Raw genomic sequence first — 16,483 nt, forward strand, 5'->3', positions numbered from 1 at the left:
GGGTGTGTGTGGGGGTGCAGGGATGGGGGGATGGGAGAGTGGGGGTAGGGGGTGGAGGTGGGGAGTGGGGTGGGGTGCAGAGAAAGAAAGAGATAGATCCAGGCCGTGCAGTTGCAGTCTACACAAGGCAATACATGTATAGGGATCCAGGTCAGATCCCATGTTCAAGCAGGGTCGGTGTGGGAAAGAGATAAAGAACTTGGTTATAGGGGCTGGAGAGATGGCTCTAGGGATGAGAGTGCTTGCTGCTCTTCCAAACTCCTGGAGTTCAGTTCCCAGCACCCAAGTCTATTGGTTTACTTCACTGTAGCTGCAGCTGGAGTGATCAGACACCCTTTTGCGGCCTCCACACGCATATGCATTCATGTGCACAAGCGCACTCCATACATGCATCCGCACATGCAAATACGCATACACAGGCATGCGTACACACCCATACACATGAAAACAGGAATAAAAAGGATCATAGCCCATCACTAGGGTATTTACATCAGCTCTTCAGATCGCTGCAAGAGATCTGGTCCTCAGGCTTTGGCATGCCACAGGCTGTCTGTGAGCCCCGGTCTGCTTGCATAAGCAGCTCTTACCCATGTCTGTCTTTCTTCTTATTGGCCCTTGTTGCAATCAAGCAGAAAGCCTGTGTTTCCGAGTTGGGAACAATGAGTCAGGTTTTCAGTTCTAATGAAAGCACAGGGCGTTTTTTCACCAGAAGCCAGGGTTGGAGAACAGTGAGCTCACTGAGTGATACCTGGCACAGTAGAGTGGCCCGCCAGCATTCACAACGGAGAGCTGTGGACTCTGGGGCTGATGGCGCTGGAGAGAGAGGGTGCTGGCAGTGCTACGACTCTCAAGCATGAAGAAGAAGAATGCCTGTCTGGGAATGTGATCCTGCTACCATGAAAGGGAGGTGCTGCCGCCGGGTGAGTGTTGTTGGCAATGGGACTCAGACCCAGTTCTACTCACAACTTGAAAGTAGGATGAGCTGACATCTGTGACCTGGCCAGCAGCCTCCGGACGGGTCATGTGCTGCTTGAAACCTGTTGGTTAAAATCTACCAGAAGGTTCTTGACCTGTGTCATGCAGGTGGCTTCTGGTTCCAGAGCTCACACTCTGCCTCTCCCGATTCTTTTAACACAAGACTCTTGAGATGGTCAGAACGCCAACCGGAGCTTGCTGGTGGGTCCCAGCCCTGTATAGGGTCACGTGACTGAATATGGGGGAAGTCACAAAAGTATTGGCGACAGTAAAGGGATTGGAACACACAGTGACTAAAATTAATTCAAAATCAAACATGTGATGAATCGGAGTTGTTTCTGACACCCATGTTGTGTGGCATGACCGGTGCTGCATTGAATCTGAACACACAGCTTGCATGCCTTGCTCTAAACCCCACAGGCTCAGATTTGAAACTACCTCGTGTTCTGACTTAGTGTTTTTAACTGTACAGAGCAGGTTTTCTACTCTTGTAAAAATACAATGGTTCAATTGTGGAAACATTTAAATACCAGATAAATTAGCGAATGCGTAGATTGTACTGTGCTAGGGTGTTTTTTTTAGGTTTTATTTTGTGTTATGTGTATGTGTGTGTGTATGCATGTCAATGCAGATACTCATGTAAGCCAGAGGAACCCCACCCCCACCCCCCCGGAGCTGGAAGTACAGGCAGTTGTGAGCTGCCTTATGTGAGTGCTGGGAGCTGAACTCAGGTCCTCTGCGAGAGCAGCGTGTGCTCTTAACCACTGTGCCACCTCTCCAAGCTGAGGAGAGAATTTCTAGCAATTTCTAAATGGCCCTACACACAAAGACTTCTGCCATCTTGTACTGCCACCTACGTGAAGCAACGTGCTTGGCACTGACAATGACAAAACCGAAACACCGCTCACTCTAGAAAAACCTCAAAGGCGTGTCCTGCAGAACCAAACTTTCAGCCAAGACTTAACTTTTTTGTGTAAAATAAACAAGTTACATCCATTTCATCAATGCATGGCTTTGCTTCCGTGTGCAAAAAATAGTAAAGTTGAACGCCCACCTAAGAGTACAGTAGATACCTTTCGGATTTTATCAGTTTGATTTGCTTATGCCTACTTTTTATACCTTTAAATATGCCCTTGACCACATGAAAATTTCTTGGATGAAAAGGGGCTGTGAGTGAATGTCTACGAGGCTTGGCACATTCAGACTTTGTCATTCTGGTTTGATTTGGTTCCGTTTGGTTTGGTTTGGTTTTTGTTTTTTTTGAGACAAGGTTACTGTAAGCTTAGATTTTTTTTTTTTTTTTTTTTGTTCTTTTTTTCGGAGCTGGGGACCGAACCCAGGGCCTTGCACTTCCTAGGTAAGCGCTCTACCACTGAGCTAAATCCCCAGCCCCAAGCTTAGATTTTTAAAAACCTACTTCGACCCACCTTCTAGCCCTCCATCCAAAGGTAGGGGAGAAAAGATGGTGAATAGGACAAGAGGATGCAGATCTTTTTTAGAAGTAGTTCGTTGGGGGCGATTTTAATCTCTCTTGTCAGGATACTAGCAGTCAGTCCAGTTGGGTAGTGTCAGGATACCAAACACGAATCAGCAGACACTGCCAGGGGAAGTTTTCTACTGTGTCTCTCTCAGCAAAGCAAAGACCAGGGAAGACTCAAGACCAGCGAGACCAATGGAGTGCTGCACAGCTAGCTATGCAAGGGCCGTGGCACTGCCCACTGAGTCCTGTTTATACTCTCCAAATATTATGTGTCCTCCCACGGGTGTCACCTCAGCAAAACAGCATGTGAGTCTGTACCCAGAAACCTCCCACTTCAGGTTTCCCCATATAACAATCCTGGCTATCCTGGAAATTGCTCTGTAGACCAGGTTGGCCTCAAATCCACATAGATCTACCCGCCTCTGCCTCCCGAGTGCTGGGATTAAAAATGTGCACTTACCACGGCCCGGTTCACACTTAATAATGATTAATACGAGGGTGTGTGTGACCATGGGCAAGTAATTTACCATATCTGAATCTTGTCTGTGCACGTGTACCCCGAGAACCTGAGTCACTAAAATCAAATAGACAGTACTTGTGCATGCTGGTGACAGAGACCAGAGTCCTCCCTCCGGGAGAGCAGGCTGATGCCATTATGCAGCTGAGGGAAGTTTGCGTTCCAAGTCTTTGGCTGGGGTAGCCCGATGATTAATTCTGAATCGTCACAGTGAGATCCCGATCCTATCTGTGCTAGAACATTGAAGCTATTTGTTCACTCAGTTCCTGCTGCCTGAGATTCTGGCACAGGACTGGAATGAACCAGTCAGGACCTCCCAGAGACTTCGTGGGAAAATTCAGATTGTGGGGTTGAGCTGGCCGGGGGAGGCACACGGATGAAGGGAGCTTTTGTAGGACCCCCACATGCTGAGATAGCAACAGGAGAAGAGCTGAGGTGTGGGAAACACGGATTTTTTGATGTCTGCAGCCAGGCCTGAGGACAGGACATATGCCAGAGACGAGTGTGCACTGCTAGCCCTGTACCACCCCAGAACAGGCTGCCTCAAATACTTGTGCTCCCTCCCTCTCTTTCTAACTTTGCTAGCTGTGAGTGTGATTTAATAACAATATTCAGCGCCAAAACTGTTAATGAATGGTTTCCAAGATGCCTTCCAGGCACCAAACTGGATGCTCACACCCCATAGATCAATGCCTTGGCATTGGTTCTCACCGCTGCTCCTTGCCCAGCACCTTTGGATGACCTCTAAGGGCTGATGCACTGGGAGTAAATGCCACGGGAGTGCTGTCTCACTCAAGACTCCTGCAGATACATTTTCCCCCCAACTATTTTTGGTATTTGGTTGGTTGAATCCAATGGCAGACCCTTTGGTTATGGAGAGCCAACTGTGATGAACTCTGGGTAGTAACCATGGAACTGTGTGGAAGCCAGCTCAGGAAGTGGGGCTTCTGCCCATGTTACTGATGCTGGGGCTGGCCTTCAGAGAGGTCTGTAACTGCTCAGGCCAGAGAGGGAAGCTGAGATACCTATGGGCTGGCCTAGGTTGAACACTAAGTACCTCATGAGTCCTGGGAAAGTGGGAGCGTCCCTGAACTGAGGTTGTCCAAAGGCTTGGCTCAGGGCCAGGGCCACTGGGGAGAGAAGCAAAATATGGGTGTGATTTCTGTCCAGTCATCATTCCGAGGGTGCAAAGACCAGGAACCTCTGTGACAGGCACGGGGCGTAGAGCCTGGTGACAGGGACACAGCTTAGTCTATCAGCACCAAGGGCTCTGACCTCTGAAACTTGTACTTGACCCTGCAGGGAATCAGTTAGGATGACAGACAGTAGCACCCTGGCCATAAGGTCCTCTCTAGGTGTGTGACTTTGGGCTACCACCTTCACCTTTCTGTGAGCTTTGATGCTCTCACCTATGAGCAAGTATGGTGTAATATTTGCTGAGTGAGCAGATGAGAAAATGAGCAGAGCTAGGGAACTTGGGAGTTAAAGCAGGGTGTGGGTGCAGTTGGGTTGCCAACAAGGAAGAACTGTGCCCTTAAGCACAGAAAGGACCGGCCATAGGAGCCTTCCCAGGATCTATTTTTGAGGTATTTTATTATTATTATTATTATTATTATTATTATTATTATTATTATTATTATTATATTGTATGGATTGGGTTGGGTGGAAGTGGGTGGGGTGGGGTCAGGGGAGAGAGAGACCTTTTCCAGGAATCTTAGTGTTACCGCTCTTTCAGGCTTTCTGAGATGATCTTAGCCTGCGGTATATTTCTTTATTCGGGATGGGTTTGAATCCATATGCTTTATTTGGGGGTAAACCAAGGGTTATATATAGTTTTGGGAGAGCGGTGAGCACATTCAGGGTGGACAAAAGTCATTGGCTGAAGGCTAAGGCTACTGAGACGCTTCGTTTGCATGGAGAATTCCAGGTGCTGGGCTACATGAATTGTGACCACCTGTGACCACCTGGTTGGGGCCACCAGGTTGCGTGCTCTGAAGCAGGTACAGAAACAGGAAAGGAGTAAGCCCCATTCCTGTCGGCCTCAGGATGAGTCTCAGTTTTTGAGATCTGCAGGGTTTGAACATTCTCAGACTCACCTGTCCCAGGCCAGTTTCTCTGGCAACATGGCCCACGCGCCCCACGTGCCTTTAATCCTAGCTGTCAGGGGTAGGGATAGTTGGATCTTTATAAATCCAAAGCCAAGCTAATTTACACATCGAGTGCCAGGCCAGCTGGAGACAGACAGTGAGAGTCTGTCTCAAAAAAAAAAAAAAAATTCTAAACCAAACTAAAGAGACAAAACCACAATGGTGCTCAAGCATCGAACGTTTAATCTAAATGATACTGTAAGCATGTGGTTGTTGGCATCTGATTATAATCTATTATATATCCTGGTGGGGTTGGGGCAGGGCTTTCTTATGTCTAATAAGGTAGAACCTGACACACAGTAGGTTTAATACAGACTGCCGAATGACATGTGGGTGGCCAATAAACAAATGTAGTTGTTGTAGGCAGCCAGGCCCCTCTCTGCAAAGAGATGCAGAGGCTCCTCTGAGTCCTGGCGGGATGGGTAGCAGGATGCTCATGATTCGTTGGGGGTTGCAGACCCACGTTCTGGCCAGATGCAGAAAGTGTGGACATCAAGCAGCAGGAAAGACAGCTGGGCAGGAGGTCCCTGGCCTAACAGTGTCCTGGACTCCTGTGCCATCAAGCTCAATAGGACTGTACCTCTGTTACAGCCAAGTCTGACCATCCTCACACAGCGTACAGCTCGGCACGGGGTTCTGCCTCCCTATGTCAGTCTTAGGACCATTGTTGAGCAGCACTCTTTGGTAGCTGCCACCATGCTGAACAGCACTCTGGTCAGGAACAGCTAATCACCATTCTGGGCATTGGAGAGTCAACAGGGGGTACCGGAGAGAGGGTCTCTGCTTAAGGAGTTGAAATCTGCAGAACACAGTGGCTAGAACCCACAGCCAGATAAAGGAAGTCTCAAACATGGATGCAAAGAAGAAAATTAAAGTATTGAGGGCAAAATGGAGAAGGAGGAAGAGAGGAGAGGCAGGAAGATCAGGACTTCAGGGTAGGGTGGGGTAGGTAGCATCTGAACAGCACCGAGTTGGAGGCATTTGATGTTCGATGCAAGTGTGGGTGATTGGGAACAGAAGGAAGGCCAGAGGCAGAGAACATGGCGCACTGGCAAGAGATAGTGCTCATAATTCACTGGACACTGCAGACCCTGGCTCTGGCCAGATGTAGAAAATGTGGCAATCAAGCAGTAGGAAAGATAGCTGGGTAGGAGGTCTCAGGAGGACAGTGAAGGGCTGAGGTGCAGATGTGATCATGGTGGCTTTCTAGAGACTCCCAGTGGGTTATTCACAGCTCTAGAATCTCCAGACTGATAACAGACTCAGTTTGGGGCGCCAACGCTTTCCTCTGATGGCTGCAGCCATGCTCGTGAGTGGGGAGGACTATCTGAGTTAGGCTGAAGATACTTGGATTCCTAGAAAACCAATGAAGGCTCTGGGTTCGGTGGTTTGCAGGAGTCTGACCTGCTATAGGCATCAATCTGATGGTGCTAGGTAGATAAAGAAGTCTCAGAACGTTGTGACCATTGACTGTGTAATGATGAGCTCTGTTGCCTTGGACAGACAGAGGAAGGGTGTACGACGTACCTGGGGTCTTAAGTGTTGTTCCGAGGCCAGGGAAACTCAAGGAGACCAAGGCTTGTGGCAGAGTCGATTGGACCACTGAAGTTCACTGCAGTCTTCAGTGTTTAAGACGTTGCTTAGCCGTATGAGTACTCTGGCTGAGCAGGACTGCCCCAGGCTGGATCTTGGGGGACAGGTGTGTGACTGCTCAGTGTGTGTGTGGGCTTAAGACCACGGATCTGGGTGGAGTCACCTGTGGTGCTTTGAATGAGAATATCCCCCATAGGCTCATAGATTTGAATACTTGTTAACTAGTGGACAGCACTATTTGAAAGGATTAGGAGATATGACCTTGTTGGAGGAAGTGTGTCACTGGAGGTGGGACTTGAGGTTTTCAAAAGCCCACGCTAGGTCCAGTGTGTCTCTGATCCTGCTGCCTGTAGATTCAGATGGAGAATCTCAACTACTTCTCCAGTACCATGTCTGACTGTGTGCCACCATGCTTCCCACCATGGTGACAATGGACTAAACCTGTGAAACTGTTAGCCAGACCCAGTGAAATGTTTTTCTTCATAAGAGTTGCTGTGGTCACGGTCTCTTCACAGCAACAGAACAATGACTGACATCACCCTTGGAGAGTATGTGCAGGGGAGAGTGGGGAAGAGTCCTCCACTAGAAATCTGATAGAGAACGAGGTAGAAGGAAATGTGGGTGCATAGAATTTGGGAAGAGGAAGATTCTAGAAAGTCCTAGGAATAAGAAAAGTGGTTGATTGCCTCAAACCTGCTGAGGGATTGTTGGATTCAAGATATCTGTCTCTGGGAGGGTCACTGTTCTAATTGGGGTTACTGTCACTGTGGTGAAATATATGGCCAAAGGCAAATTAGGGATGAGGGGTTTACTTGGCTTACAGTTCCACATCCTAGCCCATCACTGAAAGAAGTCTGGGCAGGAGCTCAAACAGAGCAGTAACCTGGAGGCAGGAGCTGACACAGGGGCCATAGGAGAGTGTTGCTCAGTGGTTTCTCCTCATGGTTTGCTCAGACATAGAACCCAGGACCACCAGCTCAGGGATGGCACCACCCACAATGGGCTGCCCTCCCACACCACACTAATCAAAAAAAAATGCTCTACAGCATAAGATCCCTCTTATGGAGACATTTTCTCAGTCAAGGTTTCTTCTTCTCTGATGACTACAGTTTGTGTCAACTTGACATAAAACTAGCCATCACAGTCACTGATGTCTCAGCCCTGGTCAATCACCTATTTGCTTCTGCCTGCCTGCCTGCCTGCCAATGGGCTTCCCACAATGCATCACGAACGAGCATCAGTGGAGGAGACAGGAATAGTAGATGATCTTACTTTGCACCCTAACTTTAACCCGCAAGCCCGGAACCTTGGCCGTGTGGTCTAGCTCTCTACCACAACTGTAGGTTGCAGACGGAACCACAAGGTACGCACTCAATGAGGCATCATACGTGCCCAGCACACAGTGGGTACTCACTAGATGCAGATGGTTAAGTGTATACATGAGAAATGTATCTGAAAGTGAGTCAGGAAGCAAGGCAGCAAGCAGTCTTCCTCCCAGGTTTCTGCTTTAAGTTCTTGCTTAACCTCCTGTCCTGACTTCCCTCCACGACTGGATCGTGACCTGGACGTCAAATCAATGCTTTCTCTCCCAAGTTGCTTGTGGCCATGGTGTTTATCAGAGTGACAGAAAGCAGACTAGCACAGTGGTGAGAACATGAACATTTGAAAATTACCAAAGATACTAGGACAAAATTCAAAATGGAGAATCACCCAGGATTCACAGCATCTCTCCAGATATCCTCCTCTCCCATATCTCCCCGCCAGTCCTGGTATCTCCAGGTCCTGAAGAGAGAAGAATTAGTCTGTGTGGGGTCACTTTTCAGCTGGGAAGCCATGGCAACAAGAATTCTTGAAACAACAGTAGCCATAGACGTAGTAGTGTTGTTCAGGTGGCACAGCTGGGTTTACCTCTGACCAGGGCTCTGAGCAGCAAGAGTTTGCCCATCACCGCCCATGTAGATCCCAGGTCTGACACCTACATGTCATTTGTTAGCATGCTGTGACACATTCATGGCATCCCAGTTGACTTTTTTTTCTTTTTCTTTTTTCTTTTTTTTTTTCAGAGCTGGGGACCGAACTCAGAGCCTTGCACTTGCTAGGCAAGCTCTCTACTCCCCAACATCCCCCCCAGTTGACTTTTGCATCAGGCCAGGGGGTTTAAATCCCCCATGGTGGCATCTGCCTGCTACAGGGATTGGATAAGACACACAGGAAGGGGCTGCCAAGGTCACTGGTTTGTCTGGGTATGGCTTCATCTGGACTTCTCTGTCCTGGAACGTCTGCCCCAGCACATGCCGTCACACAGCTGGGCGAGCTTTCGATCAGTTCAGTCTGCTATCCTCGGGTGTTAATCATTGACTGCTTATCACGCTGGGCATCCGAGATGTTTACAATAACAGCTGGATGCAGCTTAATCATTAAGGCCGTTTTATTTCACAAGCTCCCAGGTTTATATTTGATCGTATTGGGAGCTGATCTATTTATGAGACATAGTCCATTTGTTCTTTAGACTAGAGTAGGCGAGGAGGCTCAGGGCGCAGGTGAGTTACCCACTCTGACTTTGGGCAGCTTTGGGAGGATTGTGCCGCTGATGGGGATTTCCAGAGCAGCCAGGGGCAAGGATTTGACAAAGGAGGGATTTGAGAACCAGCTTTGCAGGGGTTTGGTAAAGAATAAGGCAGAATATGCTGATGAAGTACTCAGTGTGATGTCTGGCAAGCTTTCTATAGAAACAGTCCATTGTGGGTGAGTATGGCTGCAGCCATTCCTATGTCCCTCCATTCTGTTTCTCTCCTCCCTCCTCTTAATTGTCCTCTCCAAATCTTCATACCCCCTCTGTCTCATTCTCTGCTCCTCATTCTCAAAGTCTCCTATATTCTACATTCATTTCCAGAGACTTGCTTTAGAATTCACGTTAGCATCATGCTAAAGGCAGAAACTAGACTAAAGGGAGCATTAAACACCAGGAATAAAGTCACAGCCAACCTCTGATAACCAGGGAGAGAGTTCAAGGCCCAGCCTTGACTTGAACCTGTATCTTTTTTCGTTTTACACTGTGTGTGTGTGTGTGTGTGTGTGTGTGTGTGTGTGTGTGTGTGTGTGTGTGTGTGCGCGCGCGCGCGCGCGCGCGCGTGCACACGTGCGCGTGTGGAGAGGTTAGAGGACAACACTCACAAGTTAGTTTTTGGTGGCAAGCTCCTGTGTCTACTCGGCCATCTCACTGGCCCCTGTGGTAGGATTTTCTGTTTGAGCTGCAAGTGTTGGAGCCAACACTTGTCTCTATACAACTCAGCAGAGCCATATATCCAAAAGGATGGTGTGCAAGGCAGTGACATAGGCACTTCCAGGAAGGGTGGCCTTTAGGTTGCCTGGCCAGGCACAGGAGAAAAGCCCACATCCCTTTCTGATGGTCTCTGTGGCCTGACTCTCCTTTCTTTCTAACAGTGGCCAACCCTGCATTGGCTGCAGGATTTCATTAGCAGCCTGGGGTAGCAGTGGTAGGCAGCTTCAGTAGGATGCTGCTGGTGTTGAACATTTAACAGTGGAACAGCCTAGGAAGTGGCCAGTTACAAAGGCAGAGCAGGAGTACTGTGTTTTGCTTCCTCTGGTGGGCTATTAACCCCATAGCTTCTGGATTTTAAGAACCTCTGAGGAAGAGGGCTGTCACAGTGGCTATTGGCATTCAAGGGACCGGGCAGCCAATGCCCGCTGAATACAGAGGCATCCTTCTGTGGGAACTGACCTCTTCTCTTGGGTGGGCATTAGCATTGGGTGACAGTGGGGTCACCACAGGCTGAGGGCAGGGAGCTGGTACTTTAGTGTCACCCCCCAAACAGATCTCAGATTTATCTTATGGATTTTACTGGTTTCTTATTCTATTTAAGCCTTCCGTAATTGTTCTGAGGGCACATAGAGTTCTCTAATTCAATACCAAGTGGACTTACATACATGGTATGAGTCACTTTAATCGGCTCTAAGATATCAGCTCTTCTACAAAGCCTGCATAAGCAGGGAGCACCATATCTGCCGGCAGAGGCTCTTTGCTGTGCTCCCAGTGGGGATCACCCTATTACTCTAGCTCCTTGACCTTTGCTGTGGACTAGGTACATCCCGTGAGGAGCTCAACTGATCCTCAGAGCAGCCCCACGAGGCCATCTTTTCCATTCAACATGGAGGCAAAAGGAGTCAAGTAATTTTTTGCTAGCTACCCAGCTTAGTCAGTTAGAGAGCTGAGGTCAGAACCCCTAGTTCCAGAGTCCTTGCTGCCTGAGGCATAAGCTCTCAAATGTGGCCTGGGACATACTGGGTCTGAGGAAAGATGGCCTTGGCTCTATATTGGATTCTGAAGGGTGAGGCCTCTCTAGTCTGGGGCCCTTATGGGTGCATTCTCTGTGGGCAGCGGATTTTGCTGACTTAGCAGTTCTCTTCCCGTCCCCTGCTGAAGAGGAATAGGAGGCAATGCCAACTGTCTGTGAATGAGGAGGAATCCCAACTCATTACTCAAAACTGTCTTGCACAGATGCCCAAACTAGGACACTACAGCATAGATTTGTCATTTATAGAGTTAGTACTCGAGGATGACATGATTAAACAAAAAAATAACAAAACCAACAAAAAGAAAAATCATATTTTAAGTATGTTTTCAGTTTCGTGTTGGGTATCCTAGGGTACACAGACTAAAGATTAGACAAACCCAAGAGACAGCCAAGAGTACAGCTGCTTATAGCATTTTTCCTAAAAAGAGTGCATATATCCCTCAACCTGTCCTAACACTTACCTGGTCCCTGGCAACACAAAAGCCTCAATGTTTTGGATTTACCGAGTATCTGTCCACCCTCCCTGGCCCATGGTCCTTTCCCCTAGACTTATCACGTGGACTCGGCACCTTCTCTGCTCCCTCTGTCCTCACCTTGTCCTCCATGCCCACCCACACAATCTGAGCCCTGTGGCGGGAGCCCCGAGTGTGCAGAGCTACACTCTGACCACATCGAAGGTCACATTTTCTCTAATGTATTGCCAAGTTTAAGCCCATGGACACTGTGAACTCACTAATGGTGAAGGTAAGGCTGCTGCCAGACTGCTTCGTGACACACACCCGTACCCGTTCCTGCCTTCCCTTTGGTTGACTGCTTCATACTTCACGTTGACATCATGATGGAATGCAGACAGAGTGGGCTGGGAGGTAGTCTGTCCAGGACAGCATGTGCAGTTGGCTTTGGGGTATAGATGGTCCCAGAACATAAAAACCGTTCACAGCAGTCGCCCGTCCTCCTACTTCCAAATCTGCAACCCTTGCCAAGGTTTTACTGTGGTCCTTCCTTTGGTGGCACAGTCTCCCACCTGCGGCTTCCCTACACCCCCTCACTGCTCATGTCCTGCGAGACCAGTCTAAACACAGGCTCCTCTTTCAGCCCTGTCCCTCCCCTGCCAGCATGCTCAGGACACCCTTGCTATAATGACACCCTTCTCTTCATACAGCCATCCCTTAGGGTGGCACTAACTTCTTGACCTATGACCTCCAGCCCTCAGTGGCCTTCCTTCCTATCCCTGCATCCTCCCCTGCTCTTTCCCGATAGGCTGCCTCAGGCATCCTTCCTCCGCACTCTCTCCCTGGGTGACCTTTCTTGTTGCTCGAATTAAATGCTATTTTTCATTTCCATCCCAGGGAGAATCAGAAACAAAACCAGCAGGACAGTCTCTCCACCACCCTCCCAGCCCTGCTTTGTCTGGAACACTCCTTTAAGGGATTGAATCACAAGTTTTAGGGATTGGTGAGCCCAGGAGATTCACACAGCAAGCTACATATTCACTCCAGAACCACATTTATTTCTATCCATATAGGATGGATACTTTGCCTTCCCCTCACCGCAAAACTGCAAGCTCAGCACCTCATTGCTTCACCCTTCACCCTCTACTCTGCCACCCACATCCTCTCCCCAGCCCCAGATCAGATACTTTCTAATCCTATGTAGCTGGAGTAAACGGTCAGACACCAGAGTTTAGCCAGGCATCTCCAGGACCTGTTTTGTACGCAGCATCCTCAATCCACTGATCACCACAGTGAAGAAGCATAGATTCACAGTCCTGAAGCCAGGATGGAGACCAGGAGTTCTGATTCCAACGGCTTGTTCTCCCCCACTGAGCACAGGTCTTTCAAATCCTGGCTCTTGCTTTGTCATCACACAGAGACCAGCCCTCTGCCCCCAGGCCCTGTGTGCTGCACACCTTTCTGGCTGGTCAGGCTTCGTGCCAGAGTGGTCAGGGAGGAATAGGCTATGATCTGGTGTAAGAAGTTGGGGAGCGGACCAGCCAGGATTCTTCAGAGAAACAGAACCAGCAGGACAGTCTCTCCACCAACCTCTCACCCCTGCTCTGTCAGGTTCACTCCTTTAAGGGATTGCTTCATAAAGTTTTGGGAACCGACAAACCCGAAGTCCACACAACCAGCTACAAATTCACCAATGTTGATTGTAGCAGGCCAGTTCCAAGACTGGAAACTTGGCAGAACTCCTGTGTTGTAGTCCTGAGGTGGACACCCTTCTACTTCAGGGCTCCCTTGTTTTCCTCTCACGGTTGTGAAGTTTCTGGGGGAAAGGCACTTACAGCATAGAGGGCCATCTGCTTTACTTAAGTCCGTTGATGGCAGATGCTGATTAAGGTGAAAACCACCTTTTCAGCAACATCTGGACTGTTCTGCAGATATCCGACCAGTGAAAACGGAGACTAGCCGGGTCGACACATAACATGGCCATCTCACACAGAAGAGCATCGTTGATGAGGAGACATCCACACCCATAGACAGACAGACAGACACAGGGAGACTGACATACACATTGGTACACACAGAGAGATAGGCAGACAAGCACACACCGATGCAGGTACATGTAACACACACCTACACAGGGGGGGGGGGAAGGGAGGAGGACAAACTCTCTCTCTCTCTCTCTCTCTCTCTCTCTCTCTCTCTCTCACACACACACACACACAGAGAGAGAGAGAGAGAGAGAGACTGACAGACAGATAGACACACACAGACACACAGAGAGAGACTGACAGACAGATAGACACACACAGACACACAGAGAGACAGACAGATACAGACATAGACACAGACAGAGACCCAGAGAGAGGAATGAAGGAGGACACACACACACACACACACACACACACACACACACACACACACAGAGAGAGAGAGACAGAGACAGAGACAGACCCAGACCGACAGAGACAGACAGACAGACACAGACACAGAGACACAGAGAGAGGGACGGAGGAGCACACACACACACATACAAAAAGGTGGGGGTTGGGGGTGAGCTGTCCCTGTGTCTTAGCCTCTCCAGGAATGATTCAGTTTTGCTCTGAGGTACCAGGCAGACACAGCTCACGTTTCCAGGAGGAGGCAACAGGTAACAGAGGGCCTGAGTGAGACCAAGCATCTCCTCCTTCTCTGTAGGCGAAGGGGAGCTTAAGGTGCTGCACAAAAGCTTGCTAAAGTTCCAGGGAAAAGAGGCCCAAGAGTGGGCTGTGATAGCAGGACCACCGTCTGCACAGGGCCTCCAGTGTCCCACTGACCCCTGGTGAAGGAGCTACGGTGACTTCTGGACCTGAATCCAGCCCTGGCTGCAGCCTCCTGTGAGGACCCGCTGTTCTCAGGGTGATGGTTTTTATCTTAGGAAGTGGCACATGCAGGCTGTGACTCAGTTTTGGCTACTCAGAAATTCAGAATTTTTTTTAAAAATATGTATTTCATTACAAAATCAAAGCAATTAAAGTGTGTCATTAGGCTAACAGGTTTTTTTTTTTCAATGAAGAAAAATGGGAAAACAAAACAAAAAAGATGAAAATTGTCACAGTGCCATGGCTTAGGGTGACTGCAGCTTCGCTGTTTCTGACCCATCTGTTGATGCATGAGAATGTATCTACCACTCCTCATCCTCTCAACCCCATCTTCACTCCCCATGCATCCCTGAAGTCTTGCATGCATTGTCCTTGGCTCAGCCCTGTCTCTACTGCCTGCACCCTGTGCCCGGCCAGCCCCTCAGCTCGCATGCACTGGTGAGCAGTCTGAAGGTCATAGTCTACTCCTCTTCTCCCCAAACGCCAGCTCTGTCACTGCAGAGGGAAGGCAGTTATCCTCCTAACTACGATATTGGCACTTAGTGTTTGCCGAGTGAGTGCTCCACGAACACGTCCTACATTTGGATTTGAATAAGAGAACACAGACCTAGTCTATGTACACGCAAAGCTTAACACATAAAGTCTTAATTATCAGTACATCCGCATTTAATGTCAAACAAGACATATTTGCCTATATATTTTTCTTCACTTGTCAAATATAAATTTGCTCCGAGTCTTTCTGCCCCATGTTCTTAGATAACAGGCTTTTAAACAAGATTTTATTTTAAATTATGACTATGTGTGTGCACGTGAATACTTGTCTGTGAGTGCAGGTTCCTACAGAGGCCAGAAGAGGGCGCTGGATGTCTTAGAGCTGTAAGTAAAGGCAGTTGTGAGCTACCGCATGTGAATTCTAGGAACTGAACATGAGTCATTGCAAGAGGAGTATATGATCTTAACCACCGAGCCATTGCTTCACCCCGAGATAACATTTAAAGGACTCTTAGACTTTCTATGGGCTGAGGAGGTGCTCAATCAGTTGTGTGCTTGATGTGCAAGTATGAAGAGTTGGGACCCTCAGCACCGGGGTAAAAATCGGGGTATCCTGAGCCCAGGGGGGGAGGCAAAGACAGGAGGACCCCCAGAGTTGTTGGCCAACCAGACCAGTCAGATCTGTGAGCTTCAGACTCTGTGCGAGATCTTGTCTCAGCAAATGAGGTGGGCGATTGAGGACAACACCTGACATGGACCTCTAGCCTCGGTGTACAGGTGTGTGCACAGACATACCCATGCACATGCACAGACAACATGCATAACACATAATACACACACTATGTAATACACACTGATAACATACAACACACACATACAACATACACCACATCACACACACACATACACACACACACACACACACACACACACACACACACACACTTCCAATTATGGATGAACTATGACGTACATAAACTTTTCTTGTAGGACTAGTAGTTAGACAAATCCCCCATAGACAGAAAAAAGAGGCCACAAGCAGCTTTTTTTAAACATGGCATTCTTCCAGTTTCTTCCTCATACTCCAGACCAGATATAAACCTCTTAAGATTTTCAACCTTCCTAAATCTGTGACCCTTTAATAGTTCCTCCTGTTGTGGTAACCTCAACCATAACATTATTTTTATTGCTACTTCATAATTGTAATGTTGCTACTCTTCTCAATTGTAATAAAATACCTGTGTTTTCCAATGGTCTTAGGTGACTCCTGTGAAAGAGCTGTTTGACCCCCCACCCCACCCTCTCAACCCATAGGTAGAGAACTGCTGCCTTAAGGCCTGGTGGACTTTTCCTCTGGCCAGCAGGGATCCCCGCCTGTGTACTGCTCTGATGGTTTCAAGGCAGGCTCAGAACTTGCTTACTCAAAAGTTGGGCCTATCAGCCTCCTTTTCTTTGTTCAAACTGACCAACCCTGAATTAGAGGAGAAAGATCACTTGAAGACCCTTAAAGCCGTAACATTCAAGGAGAGAATGGGCTTTGGCTTCCTGAATGCCCCCTTGGATTCGAAGAGGGTCTTTTTGAGTGCTTCCCTCCCTCCCTCCTTCCCTCTCTCTCTGTCTCTGTCTCTGTCTCTGTCTCTGCCTGTCTCTCTGTCT

General features: G+C 48.5%; 1 protein-coding gene across 5 annotated transcripts in view; it reads left to right on the top strand.

The window, feature by feature from the left end:
• Positions 1–601: 601 nt before the first annotated feature.
• Positions 602–16,483, top strand: part of Slc2a9 (solute carrier family 2 member 9) — a 133,756-nt gene continuing 117,874 nt past the window's right edge. For 2 of the 5 annotated variants that reach the window (XM_087584153.1, XM_087584158.1), the window contains exon 1: positions 9,158–9,252. Coding sequence is in view for 2 of the 5 variants with exons in the window: in XM_087584151.1 (XP_087440277.1) it covers positions 867–920 (54 nt within the window). In the remaining 3 variants the exon portion in view is untranslated. Of the gene's footprint in view, positions 921–9,157; positions 9,458–16,483 lie in introns of those variants that run through there. The other 3 variants (XM_087584151.1, XM_087584157.1, XM_087584154.1) reach the window with 3 other exon arrangements.

This window comes from Rattus norvegicus, chromosome 14 (assembly GCF_021556685.1).
Source record: "Rattus norvegicus strain SHRSP/BbbUtx chromosome 14, alternate assembly SHRSP_T2T, whole genome shotgun sequence".
Lineage (NCBI taxonomy): Eukaryota > Metazoa > Chordata > Mammalia > Rodentia > Muridae > Rattus > Rattus norvegicus.